At 46.6% G+C, this 19,337-nt stretch overlaps 1 protein-coding gene across 1 annotated transcript in view; it reads right to left on the reverse strand.

The window, feature by feature from the left end:
- Positions 1–19,337, reverse strand: part of VAT1L (vesicle amine transport 1 like) — a 137,376-nt gene that overhangs the window by 69,735 nt on the left and 48,304 nt on the right. The window contains exon 4 of the mRNA XM_044255684.1: positions 9,383–9,525. Coding sequence (XP_044111619.1) covers positions 9,383–9,525 — 143 coding nt within the window. The remainder of the gene's footprint in view (positions 1–9,382; positions 9,526–19,337) is intronic.

The following is a 19,337-nucleotide window of genomic DNA, read 5'->3' on the forward strand; positions in this document are numbered from 1 at the left end:
CCAAGCACGTTTCTTTGTGCTGGGGATGAAACAAGGTGTCAGCCCATTGCCAGCCATGCAACAGTCACTCTAAAGTCAGTCACTCAACAATTCCTATCTATGGAGCTTGGGTTATGGGTTGGGCTCTGTCCAAGGTGCTGGAAACAGAAAGGGGAACAAAACCAACATGTTCTGTCTTCATGGGGTTTCCAGCCTAGCAGGGACTAGCTTTTCTCCCCTTCTCCCACTCTTCTCAGTGAATCACATTAATTTAACTCGCAAACTTGTATTCATTCAATCTCAAGGTTCAATCTAAAATGGAATCATTGGGGGCGCCTGGGTGGCTCAGTGGGTTAAAGCCTCTGCCTTCGGCTCAGGTCATGATCTCAGGGTCCTGGGATCAAGCCCCACATCAGGCTTTCTGCTCAGCAGGGAGCCTGCTTCCTCCTCTCTCTCTCCCTACTTGTGATCTCTGTCAAATAAATAAATAAAACCTTTAAAAAATAAAAATAAAAAAATAAAATAAAATGGAATCATTGAGGAAGAGGGTTAAATAGACAGGTTCTCAAGGTGCCTGGTTGGTTCAGCTGGTTAAGCAGCTGACTCTTGATTTTGGTTCAGGTCATGATGCCAGGGTCCTGAGGTCAAGTCCTACATTGGGCTCCATGCTCAGCAGAAAGTTTGCTCGAAAATCGTCTCTCCCTCTCTCTCTGCCCCTCCTTCCACCCTCTTTCTCTTTCTCTTTCTCTCAAATAAATAAATCTTGGAAAAAAATTAAAAAAGTAGAGAGGGTCTTCCTATAGCAGTAGAAGGTTCCAGAGTAGAGAGAATCCATATTTATACTGTATTAAGCAGACAAAACATTTTTTGATCCCTTCCTCCTTTAATTTATTTGTACATTCACCAATTCACTCACTTATTCATGCATTTAACAAACATCTACTGGGCTTCCACTGTTAGAAGATATAATGTGGGAGGGAGCTGTAAACAGAAAGGCTCTGGGGATTGTAGGGAAGCTATTCATGCCCCCAGGGCTCCCAGTTATGGCTAGGCCTTGCTCTGCTCAGAAGAATGGCATCTCTTCAGATTCGTGAATTTGCAGGATTATCTTGTCTTAGCACACAGCTCAGTATTTCTACCTCCACCCTCATCCCCAGACTGAGTTCATAGTTCATAGTTCATGTCAACAGCTAGATCCTGTTTTCGTAAGTAGAAAATTGCATGTGTATCTCTAGGGTTCAGACACTAATTCAACTGCCCCATGCCCCAGGACAGCCAAGTTGTGACTTTCAAAAGTTGTCATGATGTTTGAAAGCCTTTAAGTCAAGTCCAAACTCTAGTCATTACAAAGACACATCAAAAATTATCAGCTTAGCTTTTGCCTAATAGAATGCTTGTTTATAAAGGTATATCTGTTCAAGTCCCACCTATAAATTCAGAACCAGGGAATTAGGCCAGTGGATCTAAAACTTAAGCATCAGAATCTCCCTGGTGGTGGGGGAAGCTCATTAAAACAGGTAGTTTGCCCTCCTTCCCCCTCTTCTTGTAGCTTCTGATTAGGTTGGTTTGGGGTGGGCCCCAAAGATGTGCATTTCTAACAGGTTCTCAGGAGATATTGATGCTGCTGATTCTGGCTCCACACTTTGGTCTAAGCCAGCTACTCAGGAGCCAAACTGGCATTTTTTTTTAATTAAGAATTAATTGGTTCATTCAATATTTGGGCCTGGCATTGCACTAGGCACTCGAGGTATAGTGGTGAGCCCAAACAGATTTGACTTCTCCCCTTTTAGAATTCCTGTTAGGTAGATATTCACCTATAATTACACAAATAAAAATTAAATTGAAATTGAATGGTATCTAGTGCCATGAGACCATGTCAATCTGGAGTTTGCCCAATCAGGTCTTCCAGAGAAGGCATCCCTGGGAAAATGCAGAGTGAAGTTATCTAGGTAAAGAGTGGCCAGAATAATGTTCCAGGTTGGGGAACAGCATATGCAAAAGTCCTGTGGTGGGAGGAAGCCAGTGAGCAGGAAGACTAGGAAGCCTCCAGTTTGGCTGGAGTAAAGAAAATGTAAAAAGATGAGGCCTCAGAGTCAGGTGGGATTTGGAACACAGACTCTGTTGGTGGGCTCTAGATTGGTGCCTCACACCTGGTGATCAGGTCTTCACACCTTGCATCATGGGCTGGGTAGCTACCTTACTGTCTTCCTCACTCCTACCAAGTGTGTTCACTCCTGTGGAAGTAGGACCCTGCTCTGCTTCTACTACCAGCCTTCCTGGGCCTTCTTCCCCGCGAATGCCATTTCCCCGGGACCTCTTTCCTTTGCTGCAAGATGCCCACCTGTGTTCAGGAGTAGCCTCCCAAATGCTGGGCTGTGCACACCTTTTGGGGTATCCCTGAGGGACCTGCCCAGCCCCAAGTGCTCATTTCCTGCCTGATGTTCCTCACATTCATATTCTGTGAGTGCACATTTTCTCCCACAGTCTGCCAGTTAATTAGCTGCCCCTTCTAGACCTGTTGCTCTGTCCTCTGATACTGCAGAAATGCAGGGCAGCCCACATTAAGCTACTGCCCACTTCCTCGTCCTCACTTGCCACTAACTGCTCACAGCATTCTGACCTTGTAGCGAGCGATTCCTAAAACATTCCTGCCTCAGGGCCTCTGCATATGCTATAATCTCTGCCAGAATAGCCTTTCCCCAATCTCCTTAGAGCTGGCTCCTTACTCATCATCCCACCTAGAGTGGGAACCCAAGATTATCTCTAGCTCCCTTTGTGCTTTAACATCTGTCCTAAAGACACTTTTCAGTTTGTCTTGGGCTGTAATTATTCTAGTTTATTTGTCCCTTCCACCAAAATGTACGCCCCACGAGACAGGGACCGTGTTTGTGCCGTTTTATCCTCAGTCCTCCTTATCCTGCAGGACACAGTGTTAGTTCTCAACAAATGTTGGTTGACGGTATGAATAGATGATTAAATAAAGGATGGATGGAATGAATGCAGGACAACGAAGAGAACATTTTGAGTGGTATTTCCACATTTTTATATGTGTGCCTCGTTCAAAGGAAACTCACATTTTCTGAGCTCTGCTGTATGCCGGGCATTTCAGAATTAATCTTCATGACTAGTCTGAGACAGGCATTTTAACTCCACTTGTTTGAGGAGGAAATGGAGGTTCTCAGACGCAGCACCTTGCCCAAGCTTATGTAACTGGTGCACCCTGCATTCAAACCTCGGTGCAGTTTCTCTCCTGAGCAACGGCCTTGCCACCTTTCTGAATATAAGATTTAATAAGCATTCCAATCAGTCTAACTATGGAAGCATTGTTTTAGCAAGCAGCTCTGGGAAGCAGTCAGTTTAATTTATTCTTTGAAGAATTCTGGTTTAAATGTTGTCTTTAAAAATAAATACAGGTATATCCAGAGTTAGACCACGTTACTCCAAACAGATAGGCCAGAAGTCTTCCATTTTCAAGCTGCTTTTTTCAGTCCTAGATTATAGGAGAGGCCCAAGGTCAGGGTCCTACACATCTGTCCTAAGTTTTCCGCCACTGGACAACCACTCACTAGTGCTTACTTCATGCTGGACAGTGTGTGTGCGGAGCTGGGGGGCACACAGATGGGCTCAGGTTCCTCCCTGCCATGAGGAGCTCGTGGATACTAAGGAAGACAGACTAAATGGACAGCCCAGGCCATCAGCACAGCTCCAGTAGAGCCAGTTGGGACAACGGAAAATCTTTCTGTTGGGAGATGAACAAGAACTGACTGGGTGTTGAGGGAAGGGCATTGTGCAGAAAACGTTGTGACAGGTTGACCCAGGACAAGCAGCACCAAATAGGCCCAAGGAAGAGGCTTTGGGGCATCAACTATGATAATGAGAGACTCTGTGTGCGCACCGTCTTCTTCCAGAAGGACCTAAGTGTGTCTGCCACAACGGACAAGTAACCCGGAGTAGTGGGCAGGCATGGGGTTGGTGTAAGGGCAGGATAGCTCTGGGCTTAGGAATATGAATTTCATCTCAGTATTAAGCATCCTGTTGCCACCTTCATGCTGTGTGACCTCAGGTGAGTTACTTAGCCTCTTAGTGTCTTGGTGTCCCCATCTGTGGAAGGGAATGATGGTGATAACCCCTGCCCTAGGCTTCTTGGTTGGACTGAAGCACATGGAACATAGGGCCTGGCTCATGGTAACTTCTGGGTCCATGGTAGCTTTTTTATTATTTTTTTCAGGGTGGGCCAACTTAAAGAGAATTCTTTTAGTCAGGGAAAAGAGTATAAAGGAAAGACGGCAAAACCTCAACAACCCAACCATGAACCCAAGTAAAGGTCAGTGTGGGTGGAACCTCCAACCCAGAAACCATTAGAGCAGATGCTTGATCCCCTTGACCGTCCTAGGAGAGCACGTCCCACTGTCAAGAGCGCTTACACCATGTACCAGGCACAGCGCTGAGCACTTCCTAAGTTGTGTCTCATTGAGGACGTCCCAACCCCATAACTCAGGGACTTAATGGTTAAGGAAGCTTAGACTCCATGGGGTCAGGCAGCATACCTAGGGCCCACCACAGGGAATGAGGAGACTTGCTTCACCACATCTAGAAACAAAGTGAGGGCCCCAGCAGCAGGGCAGAGTTTCACAGGTGGGTGATAGCCAGTACTGGTGACCACCGCTTCCACCACGAGGCACACAGGCTCCCAGCAGGGGCTGACCAAAGCTGGGAGCTGTGCCCTGGGCTTCTTCCTGGAGGGAGATGCTGCAGATCTCCTGTGTTCCTCTCTCCCCACACCTATCTTGGCGTTGTGATAACTGAATCAGGTAACTCTGGTTTTGCACATATACAGGGGTCACATAAACCACAAATCCCTGCCCCCGTGCTGTCCCTGTGTCCTTTGGAAGGTCATTGGGGGGGGGATGTCCTTCCCCAGGCCCTGAGGCTGAGGATGCTTTGGTTGTTTCTGTCAAATCTTTAAGCAGTTGTTGCTCCTTGTAAGGCTAGGTAAGTTCCTTCAGGGGAGCTGGAAAATTGAAAAGATACTCCATCCCCGATTCAGTCATCAGAAGTCCAGCCAGTGGGTCAGACAGAATGGGACTCAGTCAGGTCTGTTCCGCAAGTAGCCTTGAAGCAGGGCTTCCCTTACTCGCGCTCAGAGAAGCGCCTCAGCAGCTCCTTTTAATGCAACAGTCATGGACATCACAAGCAGAGCTAGCTAAGCCCTCAGAAGCTCAGGGGCCATCCTCATTTCTTAGCAAACCCCCGTCTCTGGCGGTGTCTGCCTCGCCTGCATGTGTGTAATCATAACTGCACAAAAGCAGACAGGGTGAGGGCTTTCTCTTGCTCCCATAAATCTCTGCAGATTCAAAAAGCAATTGCAAAGAGCCCCAGCTCAGGGATTCTCTGGGCCAAATGCATCAGCAAAATACTTTGGAATTGCCGATCGAGGTCTTCGTGCCTGTCCTTCCTCTGTCCATAGCCCCTTGCACCTTTACTGCGAATGCCGTCTCTTTGCTTCCCACCCACACAGATCAGTGGCAGATTTCTTCCTGAGCAGTGGTAGGTCCAACAGGGCCATGACTGGGAGAGAAGCCCTTGACTTTGCCAAGAAATGTATCCCCCTTTATTGTAACTTTCACCTCCAGGCGGATCCTTGGTTCTCTGCTCAGTGCTTCTCTTTCTGAATTCCTTTTTCTCTGAGAACTCATCTGTGCCATAGCTGTAGCCATCACCTCCGAGCTCGTGATGGAGGGACAAGGCCCTTTCAGGGCGCCCAGCACAGTGTCCAGGGCACAGAAGGCCGAGTGCAGTTCTTGGCATATAGTAGTCTTCCCCCAGAGGGCTGAACACAGTACCCAGTGCAGAAGATGCTTTTCACAGGGTGCTGAGCACAGTGCCTGGTGCAGAGTAGTCCTCCTAGTAAATGTGTACAATTACTTAGCCATACCACCTCTAGGAATCCGTTCTTTTTTTTCTTTTTTTTTAAGATTTTATTTATTTATTTGACAGAGAGACAGTGTACAAGCGGGGGAGCACGAGAGGAGAAGCGGGCTCCCCACTGAACAGGGAGCCCAATGCGAGGCTCAATTCCAGGACCCTGGGAACATGACCTGAGCCAAAGGCTGACACTTAAGCATTTGAGCCACCCAGGCGCCCCTAGGAATCCATTCCTGATCACATTCTCTGCTCTCTCTAGGTGATTAGACTCTGCTTGATTTCCACCATCTCAGTTTCTTTACCTGTGAAGTGAGGAGCTTTCCCCTTGCAGGATTGTCTGGGGGGCACACACAGTGGTGCAGTCATACGGGTCAGCAGAGGGAGCGGACGCCAGCAGAGCCTTGCTTGCACCCGCTCCCCTCGCTGGCATTCGCTCCCCACCTCCCACAAGCTACTGAGATGTTTCCCATCCTCAGATTCCCTGCTGGGGGCTGCCCACTTTGGTGTGCCTTCCCCCCTCTCTCTCTGTCTTTCTCTCCTCTTAACATTTGAAGTCCTTATAGTGAGATGCACACGGTCAAAGCTTCTAATTCTTCCACTTTGTTTTGAGCATAGACAGACAAGGGGCAAGGGACATAAGGGTGAGGTCTCTATTACAACTGTGCCCCCCCCATTCTCTTTACAATGCCAGGCTGAAGGCTGAGATCGTGTTCAAAAGAAGCTTACCAACTGACTGGCTAACAAAAAAATCTGCATCTTGAGAAATTTGATGTTATTATTTTCTCCCTCTGTATCAACACAGAACACAGAACACTGTAGCAGACAAGATCCGTGCTCAGAAACCAAAGAGAAATCACTCTCCATTGCACTCTTGTTGCATATTAGTGGTTAGGGTTTTTTTTTCCCCACTTGCTTTTCATTTTTTGTCTTCATGCGCCAAGAATTTATACAAAGCTGTGATCACAGTGTAGCTGGAATTTAGCATTCTGCTTTTTTTTCCACACCATGTGCTACCATGGGTATATTTTCATTTTGTGACAGAATCTTCATAATTATCTTTTTTTAGGGGCTCCATAATACTCAAGAGTGTGGGTGTAGCATAACGCACTGAACCGTTTCCGAGCTGTTGCTAATGGAGGCCGATTCTGAAATCTCAGCCTCACGATGAGTGCTGTAACTCTCGCTGTTGGTCTGTGTCGAGCACCGGCCCTGAGGCAGATGCAGTGCTGGGCTCGGTGACAGGCACCAAGTACCTCTTGCTTGTATCTTCTTCTGGATTCTTTCCTGCGGGTAGGGTTGGTGGGACGGAGGGCATGAACCCATCTGCGACTTCCTAGTCCTTTTTACTGGAATCCTAGGGTCTCTGCTTAAACACACAAGGAATCAGTAGAAGTCTCATTTGAAAGAAGCTGGTGGTGAAGCAGGTCTCAGATGCTGTCACTTTCTGCTGGTCTGACATCAGCATGAATCACTGACTTGGGGGCTAGAAAGGCAGCAGGTTGAGGACAGTGAAGGGATGAGGGGATGGAAAATTCTCAAGGTAAAATGGGTAAGGCAGGAGCTCTCTGGTTATGTACTGTCATTCATTCATTCATTTATGATGTCCTTACTTTATTTGAGAGAGAGAGAGCATGAGCAGGGGGAGGAATAGAGGGAGAGGGAAAAACAGGCTCCCCACCGAGCAGAGAGCCTGATGCCAGGACCCTGGGATCATGACCTGAGCCACCCAGGCACACCTCACTGTCACGTTTTTAGAAGAGTAGTCACCTCCTGACACTCATTGACCATTGCCTCCCACACCCTACTCCCTCTAGCTGCCCAGGTCTCCTTTCAGATTCTTGAATTCAGCAAGTCGTTCCTGACCCCCCAGGCCTTAGCACATGCTGTTCCACCTATTCAGAAATACTGTTCCTTTGGCCAGTTTCTCACCCTTTAATGCTCAGCCCGAATATCATTTCTTGACAGACTCTATGTCTGATCTCCCTGTCTGCATATGTTCACCGGCACATTGCATTTCTCCACTAGAGCATATACCAAAAGTACAAAATCAGTCAATTTTTAAAATGCTGTTTTTTGTTCCTCTTCCCCAACTAGACTCAAAGCTCCATGAAGACAGTGACTCTCAGGGTGTTTTTTTATTTGTTTTTGTTTGTTTGTTTTTGCCAGATCTTCTGCCCTAGCACAGAACCTGGCCCATGGCAGGCACCTGGTATGAAGTGGGTCAGGGTATGCACAAGGAAAGGATGCTTGCAAAATTATCATTTAAGGGATTAAGGGCAAAGCCTGCTGGAGGGACAATGGCAGTTCATTTTCCAGACCACAGCTCAAGAGATGCAAGTTACAAGGAGGAAGAGCTACCCGAGGTTTAGGAAAGTCGGCAGAGGTCTATCCCGGAAGTCTTTAAAATATGCCTGCAATGTCTAGATATCTGAGAAACAGGTGCTGAACTTCTGATGTCTAGTTTGGAAGGTCTTTTCTCATTGGAAATATGGAGACAATCTTAAACTCTGTGCAAATCTCTACCTTTAAGATTTAAAAACAAATCTGAAAATCCAGACCATCAGAAGACTTTCTAAGAAAAACTCCCCCAATTTCACCCACTCTGGTCTAATTCTATCCCCTTGGACAACCAGATCTCCCATCCTCTAAGTCCTTCCATTTGGGGAAAGTTGTTTCTTTATTATGATGCGAGACGGACAAATGAATTTCTTTGTATCATACAGTTTAGTGCCAGGACATGAAGAGACCAAAACCACAGCTTCGAGACGTGTCTGAATTCCGTTAGAAGCTGGGGGAAGCCAAGCCCGAGTGTCAGCCTCTCCCCCTTCTGAGCAGCGACAGGGGATTGACACACAAATCATCTCAAGGCAGCTGGGTTTTCCACCTGATTCCCCATGTTGTCAGGCACAGGGCCGTAGTTAACAGCTTCCAGACCACAGATGGAGCATGGGTCAGGTTAGAAACCCACGTTCCCCACCGTGGGTCTGCCTGATCTCCCTGCCTGCGATCTCCCTCCTCCCAGCCCTTCTCTGCACACCACCAGCGACTCTTCAAAACTCAAATCTGATCGTGTCACCGCTTTGCTCCTTCCGCAGCTCTCAGTCACACCCAGGTCCGCGGCCACATTTCCTTTGTCTTGTATGTGAATGAAGGAGAAATAAACCTCTCTGTGTTAAGGTCATGTCATAGCCACTATCATAATTTAGCTTGGCAGCTTACTCACCTGCACTGTTCCTCAGTTTTAGCCTCTCCCAGATGGGGGGGGTGTGTGTGGTCATAACAGGGTTGCTGAGGATTAAATGAGCTCATACCCATGAAGCATTCAGCACAGAGCTAGTAACAGTAGGCCCCAATATATGTTACTCTGATTGTTGTCACGATTATCATCCTCTGCCCTCCTCTGAAGGAGTGCTACTGTTCTTTAAGAAAGAGAGAGGAGCAAGGGCCAACCTGGTACTCCCTAGGACCAACAGCTTACCTTTTCACTTCCTGCACATAGTCTGCATTCCTGTCAAAGAGGTGAGTCATGGAGTCTTTGATTGCTTCATGCTTGAAGGTAGAAGCTGTTCCAAAGACAGTCACATTGGGGATAGTGGAACACAGCTGAGCCACAGCTTGGCCCTGGAAGTGAAATGCAACAGACAGGTCACACAGGAGAGTTACCATCCAAGAGCCCGTCTTGCTGGATCAAAGCAGGGTTTCTCAACCTGGACCACTGACATTTTGTCAGCTGGATCAGTGTTTGTCGTGGGGGCTCAAGTGAGCACGTGAGACGTTTAGCAGCAGCTCTAACCTCCGACATGCTATAGGTGCAGGCCGTGCCCCTCACTTTGTCTCCAGATGTTTCAGAATGTCCCCCGGGGGACAGTGTCTCCCTTGGTTGATAACTACAGCAAAAACCCCAACACCAAGACTTAACAACCATTATTTTACCACACTGAATCTCGGGTTCCTCATCTAATTAACAATAGATGTATGTACTCCATAGGATCTTGGGGAGATGTCTTAGCCGGGATCCCCCAGAAGCAGACCCTGCGGCAGAGATTCGAGAGTCAGTACTTGATCTGGAGTATGACCACAGGAAATACCGGGGTATCGAGGCACAAATAGAAGGCAGCCAGTAAAGGGTGTGCTATTGAGTCAGCACCCGCCCCGGGTAAATGGAACTCCGTCCCTCTCAGGCATTCCCTGAGCAGGTATAGAATATACCTCAGAGTTATCCCCAAACACAAGGTGAACAGACTGGACTATTTATTCCCGAAATTTCCATCTGCCATCAGTCAGGAGTTGCTCCTGCAGCAGTAACTCCCAGGTACGTCTGGCTTGTTCTCACGAACCAAGCACGCTCCCACAGCTAGACAGAAGCCCGAAGCTCACAACCTGTAGCAGTGTCGCATGCAGAGAAGCTACGGTGACAGCATTCAATCCGGGGCACATTAAACAAGACCATGCATAACACAGGCTAAACGCTGGCCCAAAACACGACACTTAATATAAGTTACTCAATAAATCTTAATCCTCTGGTCCCTTTCGTGGCTGAGACATTCAGGCATACAAAGAAAAGGCAAACGCATAAGGTTTAAATGTTGAATGGTCTAAGAGAAATCACAGACATCGTTAGGAGTGGGTGATTTTTCCATATCCTTTTTCAGTATGGTCAGAAATGTAAGTCATTGGACAAAATACAGTGATCATGTGAGTCCAGAAACCTTCCAGCAAAAATCCAGTTTGCTGCTAATGAAGGTGCGTTCTAAAACCAAGTTTTCTTTCCAGTCTTCTGTCTCCCTTCTCAAGGAGGCAGGGATTATTCTACCAAAGGCACCTGGGATATTAACTTCTGCCTATCACTTCATGATGTGTCTTCATGTTGGTGGACTAAATCAGGTTGGCAGGTCTATTTTTGGAAATGTTATTCTTCCTAACGCTGGCAATGAATGGCAACATTGACTGAATCCTAGAATGTCAGACTTAGAAGATCATCCAATTACCCCCTCCCCATCATTGTTCCACAGATGAGGGAGAGGTGACTCAGAAAGGTTAAGTGGACCCAATTCTTCGGAGGCAGATCGCGATTGGAAGCAAGGTCTCCTAACTTCTGGTTCTTGCCATTTTCTGGAATGCCATGCTGTCTACTTATTTTGACATTTTAAGCTAAGCAGACTTTGAAGCTGCTGCCTAAAATAGACATGTTACTGACTTGGGGGGGGTCAGCATTTCAGAACATGGGCATGAACTTAAGACTCCCATCAGGCTATCATTCCCTCTTCTAAGAATACCTTTAACATTTGGTTAATTTTTTTTTTTTAAGATTTTATTTATTTAGTTGACAGAGAGAAATCACAAGTAGATGGAGAGGCAGGCAGAGAGTGAGAGAGGGAAGCAGGCTCCCTGCTGAGCAGAGAGCCCGATGCGGGACTCGATCCCAGGACCCTGAGATCATGACCTGAGCCGAAGGCAGCGGCTTAACCCACTGAGCCACCCAGGCGCCCCAACATTTGGTTAAATTTTTTTTTTTTATCACTTGATTTAGAGAACAAAGAGGGGACTATCCTTCTTGGTGAGTGGAAGTATCAGCACTCCATGTTGCCGTCCTCTAAAATTCAGCAGGGCTTGAGCTAACCTCATCTGTGCTGGGATGGGAGATTAGAAATAGTTCCAGGATCTGTGTGGTCCTTCCAGCCCACGGTCCATAGGCCACCATGACATTTATCTACTCAACTACTTTTTCAAATTCCTATTATGTGCGGGTCACACTATGCTATGGAAGGACGCAGGAGGGCCAGAAATGACCGACATGCCTCACGGTCTATTCTCTGGCCCCAAGTCCCCCACCAAGCCTTAGATTTGTGTATTGAATGACCACTTGGTGCCGGTCTCCACCTAGCTGTCCAAAAACAGCACATCACAGTCAGCTCATCTAAAACAGAACTCTTAGCTCTCTCCGTATGAGTCACTCCTATTGCTTTGCTGGGGCTGTTGTAACAAAATACCACAGACTGGGGGACTTAAACAACAGAAGTTTTTCACCATTCCGGAGGCTACAAGTCCAAAATCAAGGTGTTGGCAGGGTCGCTTCCTTCCAGTGGCTGTGAGGGAGGGGTCTGGTCCAGGCCTCTCTCCTTGGTTTGTAAATGGCTGTCTTCTCCCTAGGCCTTTTCACATGGTCCTCCTCTACCACCACGGATTGACATTCACCGTGATCCCAGTGCTATGTGACCCTCATTCCATGGTGTCCAGCCTATGTCCCCTTCTTACGAGGACTCCAGTCACAGCGGATTAGGACCTACCCTCATTTCAAACTTGACTACCTCTGTAAAGACCCTACCTTCAGAAGGCACCTTCTGAGATACTGGGGGTTAGGACTTCAACATATGGTCTCGGTGAGGGGGGCGCAATTCAACCCATAACGTTCCTCTGTCTGCATCTCCTGCCTCAGTGGCTGAAACTGTACCATTTACATATCACTAGGCTAAAGTCAGGAAGCCGGGGTCACCTGACTCTTCTTCCTCTTCAGCCCCACATCCGGTTAGTGCATTGTTTCTACTCACGTCTCTGTGACTATTACTTATTCGTCTGGGTTGTTGAACTTCCTTGTCTGGACAATGACGACACACTTCTGGATGCCTGGCTGTTCCTTGTGTCCTTGGCACCGTGGGCAGAGTGATTTTTCTCAGACACAACACTGAGCATCTCACTATTTGTCTCAAAACTTCCCAGTGCCTGCCATGGCTTGCAGAGTGAAAAGCACATCCTTAAGTTTATCTCAGGCTGGGGCTCTGGGATCTGCCCCCATCTGCCTCAGAACATGCTAGAATATGCTGTCCCTCCACTTTTCCAGCATCCACTCCCTAACAGAACAAGGCACTTGATCCACCAAGGATTGAAATTCGCCACGATCCATCATTCCGTGGAGTTCTCAGAACGAAACTTTCACCTGACTTTGCTGAGGAGGAGACTGGGTTTACACACCTGCTCCCAGGCCACTAGGGTAAGATGGCAGACCTTGATCTGCTGTACTCGCCAGCTGAGCAAGCTCGAGTAACCTATCGGTTCTTCGTGCATCTCGATATGCAACGTGTAAGGCTCTCTGTCCTCTAAGGTTTCTGTGGGCCTGTTTGACATAACGCATCCAAGGGCTTAGCCTCACAACAGTGAACGCTCCGTACTTGCCATCACTGTCCTAGGAATACCATTATTTTTTTTGCTTGCTTTTATGTCAGCAGTACCTGACAGTATGTCAGCAAATCTACCATCCTGATCTCTTGAACGTTATCACACTATTTTAACACGGACACTAGGTCCTCACATGCTGTCCCCTACCTGTCATGCCTGTCCTTCCACTTCGGTCTTCAGAGCATGACCACTCCCCCCTTAGGCAACTCCTCTTCCAGAAATCCTTCGCAGGCAGGGTCGCTTGCCTCTTTTTGTGCCACCATAGACTTGTGGTTCCTTTCTCCAGGACATCGGCCACCATGGCCTTCTGGACGGGGGCTGCTGAGTGACCCATCTGTGAGCCCCGTGAGGCCAGGGACCATGCCATATCTGGGTCTGTACCTCAGTGCCCAGGGCAGAGCCTGGCATCTGACAGGTGTTTGGTAACGCTTGTCCAATGGATGTATGAGAAACGACAGGAATGTGATGTAATGGGGGAATCCCCACCACTTCGCAGATTGCCATTTCTTTAGCCTTGCACAGTAGGTGTAAAGCACAGGTTCAATTAACGTATAGCATCTGACCTGAGCAGAACTTCACCGTTTCCATTTTTAAGGAAAAGATAGGTGTGGCAGCACAATGAGACCATATTAAGTAAGTGGGTTACTTATGTGTTTATATAATTATATAACATAATATGTGAGTATTTTATATAATATAAAATACAGAAATAAATACATAATATGTATAATTAGAATAATATGAGTATTATGTGTATATATGTATAATCAGTATTATATACATAATATCTATTATAATCTGCTTGTAATATATAATTAGTGTAATAGTACATCATCACATACAATATATAATTAGCATAATGTGCAAGTATTATATATAATATTATATCATAATTTGTATTATGATATAAATCATCCTGGAGAGAAAAGCAAGTTCAGTGGACATCTGTTTGTAGCACCCCCGCTTTGAGCTCTCTGTTAACGCACTAAGGCAAGGAGAGGCCCTTGCAAGATCCTCAGTGATCTAAAGTAAATAACACTCAGCATTCTACAGGGAAGCAGGATGTGTGCGTTCCCTCACATTTACAGAAAATCTGTACTCCCCCTTCTCCAAGTCCCAAGGTGAGTGCTGGATCAGCATCTAATTTATCCTTGTTTCTCCCACGTGCCTAGGAAATAGCATGGACTCGATAAACATTTGTGGAAGACGGAATGAATTTTCAATAAAAAGGATTTTGCAATTTACCTACAGACCCAGAACATAAAATGAACAAGACAATCCATTCTCCCAGCAACAGCAGCAAATGGAGCTTTGCACATACTTGTTTTTTAATTGATTTTCCTGTCCTTCTTTAGAATGTAAGAATTCTGCAGCGAGCATTTGCCTTCCTTGCCTGTAGCTAGCAAGTACAGCAGCTGCCGTTCCCTTTGCCTCACTGTAGGCCAGGTACTGTGCTTAAGGGCTCCGTTCAATCCCCAAACCACGTTTAGAGTAAATGCTTTTATTTCCTGTTTATACCTGAACATAGGGATTCAGACGGGGAAAGGAACTTGTCCAGGGTAATCTGGCTTGTAAGTGATAAGGCCAGGGGGTCAAACTCAGGTCTCCCTGACTCCAGAGCTACTCTGCCATTAGTCTTCTTCTCCATCCAGCTAAGCACTTGAATCGCAGACATGGAACTGAAGACTTAGAGAACCCTGGGTCCTTGGCATCAATCTGGAAGGCTTCTCTGAGCCCCTCTTAAAATAGCCTTGTCTCAGGTTCATATGGGTTAACAGACTTCAGCCAGCTCAGTCGTAATTCCAGGGCCACCAGGGTCCCCCAAGTAATACGCAACAATGAGAAATCCAAGGACAGTATTTACAAGGGAGCGGTTTGGGGTCACTGGAATCCGACCCTTATCAACAGACTAGTGGTTCAAAGTAAGATCCTGTTCCAGAAAAGCCAGGCACAGCAGACAAATGATTGGAGGAGCAAATGCATCTACAGAAAAGGCTTAGTATACTGAGTGGTACATACCAAGTACTCAGTAAATGGCAGGTTTTTGCTTTCATTGCTCTGGGATTAGGAGCTTGGTAGAAATTCTGGGTTCCCCTTCAATGGGAATGTAGGATCGTGGATCCTGTCAATGCATTGAAATTTAGAAATCAGCATCACAGACTCAACTAAGAAGACATGAGGAATGGATGGCTTTCTCTATAACACAAATGACCTCTTCCTCCTCAGATTTATTTCCCATCATATACCCAAAGTCTAGCTTCGGCCATTTGGAAAAATGCTCAGTCTTTGCTAAGTGTCACCCCTTTCTCACCACAGGACCTTTGCATAGAACCTTTTCCCTGTCTTTTCTCCTGTCTGGTATCTAGTCATCCTTTGAATCTTGGTTCCTCTGCTACTTCATGGAGTCATTCATTCCAACACTGGGGCTGATTAGTAAGTGCCTCTAATAGATTAGACATTGTGAGGGGTGCTGGAAAGATAAAGGTTAGCAAGTTATATATGGTCCTGTCATCCTGGAGCTTACATTCTTGTAAAGACAACTATTTTAATAAAAAAAAGTGTAGAATTAAAAGTACAATTATACACCTAAAGCAGGAGGCTGAGAACACCAATTTCAAAGACTGAACCACTGGTATAAGACCACATTTGTACACTACATTTTCCCAAATGTACAGAAAACGAGAGGCATGTGGTAAAAAGGACATGTGGGGGAAAGAATAGATACAACGGAAAGGTCTCTATGTCCTCTCCAGTCTTAAGATTCCCAGTGCACACTGACCGCTTCTTCAGCTGCTAATGAAAATCTTTTTGAAGAAGCCTCTCAAAAAAGAATGCAAGCTTGCTCATTACCCTAAGTCTGGTGAAAAAAAATGGAGCTTTCTATTGCTAACTTGACCCATTTCTGAGATCATTCAAAATATAAGATTATGTTTATCTCTTCCAAAAGTTGTCTTCACTTTTAAACAGCTTACTTGGGCAGAGTCAAAGAATGGAAAAGAATTAGCAAAGTGAGCTTGTGAAAGACCGACAGGATTCCTCGGGTAAATGGCAAGGAAAGATTGTTTTCTTCCAGAGAATTGTCAGTTTCTCTTTTCATCTTCGTCAATGCATAGCGGCCCTTAGACTGAGAACGCTAACTGAACATTTTTACAAAATCTTGTACACTGCATACCGGAGCTGAGCTTTTGCTTTTCTTATGACAATATAGATTCCCACACTGGGTTTAGAGACAGGTTTAGAACCATTTATTTCAGATCAGTGCTGTCATTCGCTGTTCAACAATTCAGTCGACTCGATTGTTATGAGAGGAAATCCAAATCCTACTGTGGGGGCTGATCCATGGGACTCGTGATCAAAGGCAGCAAAGAATATGCCATGTTCTCTAAGAATCAGGTTTCTTTTTCTTCATCTTGTTTGCCCTGCAGACCTGTTGTTCTGCCCATGACACTCCCTTTAACATACATGTGCAGAGAATTGTGACAGCAAGGAACCCCAGCAGCCCCTCGGCTGAAGGATGTGAGAAAAGGAGGAATCAGTTGCTCAAGATAGAAGTGCGGACATTTTTTTTGTTTTGTTTTTAAATCCAAAAAAGGAGTAGACACATTCCAGGGAAGACATGGTAGAAAGTATCTTTATTTCCTACTTTTATTTATTACATAGATCAGTGCTTCTCAGTTAGTGGTACTGGAACCAGGAACACCAGCGTCCTCTGCAGGCTTGTTGGAAGGTAACATCCCCCCCCTCAGGGCGGCCTGGGTTGCTCAGTCGGTTAGGCATCTGCCATGGGCTCAGGTTGTGATCTAGGGGTCTGGGATAGAGCCCTGTGTTGAGCTCCCTGCTCATCAAGGAGTCTGCTTTTCCCTCTCACTTTGCCCCTCCTCCCACTCCTGCTTGCTCTCTCTATATATAATAAATAAATAAAATCTTTTAAAAAATGTCTCCACCCCTGCCTGAATCTCAGGCAGGGCCTGAGATTCTGAGTTTTCACAAGCCTTCCAGAAGATTCTGACGCACCTCACATTGAGAACTACTGATACATATCATCCTTAATGGCACCCACTCTGCTCAACATGATTTAGAGGCTGAGCACCCCCATGATGCTCAGAATATCTCAATGTCAGGTGGGGCCTTGTTATTAATATATATTTATAGGATTTATAATTCTCTACTTATATTTATAATGTATAGCCTTTACTGAGGTCCAACACTCTATAACTTTCCCTTCTACCAGTGTGGTCAATGATGGCATCATAACAACCCCCTTTTCCTAGTTGGGATTGACATCACAGCCCATGGGTTTGCAATGTGGGACCGTATAGATCAGGCATGACTCACACAGTCTTCTATGAGTCAGAGATGCAAGGAGAGAAAATAATTCGCCATCCCCATTAGCAGGGTCTGAAGTTCTGGGCTCTTGGAGAATTTCAGCCCCCCCTGCTCCGCAGGTCTCAGCGCTGCCGCTGAACATCCAGGTTTTCCAAGCCATTCACAGCTCTGCCCGTCTGAGACTGCAAGGGTGAATATGTAGACCTTTTCCCCTGCCTGTTCTGCACTGAGCTCATTCCGGGGGCGCACAATTGAGACGCAGTAGGGCAGAGCGGTGACGAGTGTAGGTTTATTTATTCCACCTCATCTGCACGTGGAGTTTACTGTATGCCGGTCAGCGTCTCTATGCTTCACAAACACAGCTCCTCTGATCTGCATCACAGCCTCCAGGAGGCTGAGGGCTGTTCGTCCTCATTTTCTAGATGAAAGAACTGAGGCACAGAGCAGTTGTGTAAATGCCCAAAGTCACACAGCAATACCAAGAAAAGAACTGAACCCACGGTGTCTGGCTCCAGGACAGTTGTGGGTCTGAAAACTGAAGAGAGAGAAGGAAGTGGGGGAACTCTCTCTTACTGGCTTGTGACTCTTTGTCAAGCCCTGAAGGCACTTCAGACATCTCATTTTACCCTCTCAACATTGCACTCCCGCCATGAAGACAGGCTCAGAAATGGAGGCACAGAAAGTAAGTACTAGCAACCAGAAATGGTGGCATCTAGACCTAGACCTCCTTGTCACTAAGCCTGAGCTCTTTGTTCTTGAACGCCAGTAGATGGAATAGAAATGAAACACATCAGAGGCTGCAGAGCAACCTAAAACTCCTGGCTCCACACCTGATTCAGTCCTGGAGAGGCCACCTGACCTGCAAGGTTCCGCGTCCTCTTATTTAAATCAGGGATGACAAAGTCTACTTCATGAGGTCAAGTGTGGAACTCAGGAGACAACATAAGTGATGTGATTCCCCAAGGTTGATCCAGAGCAGGTTCTCAATAAGCAACTTTTCTCCATTTCCCTCCAAAGCTGCCTCTTCCAGGAAGCCCTCCTGGGGAATCCCCAGAAGGGGTTAATGTCTCCTGCTTTGCCCCTAAGGTCACACACACATCTTTTACTCCATGCTGTGATGATTCTTCTCTCCCCTCCCCTCCTCGCTCAACTCCTCCCTTCCTTTCTTCCTTCACCTCTCTCTCTCTCTCTCCTTTTTGAGAAAATATCTCTTTTTGCATCTCCCACCAGGTGTCAACTCCTTAAGGGGAGGACCACCTCTTACCACCCTCTCTATTTAGCACATTGAGCCCACTGCTTAGTTCCCAGTGACTGCGTGATGAATGTAGGAGAGAGCAGTGAACAGAAGTCTGGAGAACAAATAGCAAAGGTCAGAGAGGACTCTCGAGGTCAGAGGGCGATCCAGGGCTGGGACTGGGGATGCAAGCAAGCCCTTCTTTGCTTTATCCCTCCACTGGATGCGGACAAAGTTGACCCCACACCCATTCGGCAGTTACAACTTTTTATCAGAGATGGGGGGAAACTTACGTGCCTGCCAAGAATAAGTATTTTCTTGTTTTTCTATTCAAGCATACGCATGGAATGGGGAGAAAGGTAAAATGAGGGAGGGATAGAGAGAGAACATGAGGGTCAAACAGGTGTGACCGTAGAAATCTATTTCTCACAGTCACCAGAGCCTTATTCTACTGGGATCACAGCCTTGGTTCCTCCTAGCTCAGTGTCTTGCAGATGCCGCCCAGATTCCCGCCCCCCCCCCCACGCAGGCCCACCTGCCAGTAGAGGCCAGCTTCTCAGAATCTGGGGACAGGGGGATGTGTACCTGAAGGGATTGGGCAACAATGACTCCCATGTCAGGCACAAGCCCAGTTCCCCTCCCGATGCCTAAAGCCCTTGGTCTCAGCATAGCCGGCTCTCCTAAGTACTGTGCATCACCG

The sequence above is a fragment of the Neovison vison genome, chromosome 7, assembly GCF_020171115.1.
Source record: "Neovison vison isolate M4711 chromosome 7, ASM_NN_V1, whole genome shotgun sequence".
Lineage (NCBI taxonomy): Eukaryota > Metazoa > Chordata > Mammalia > Carnivora > Mustelidae > Neogale > Neogale vison.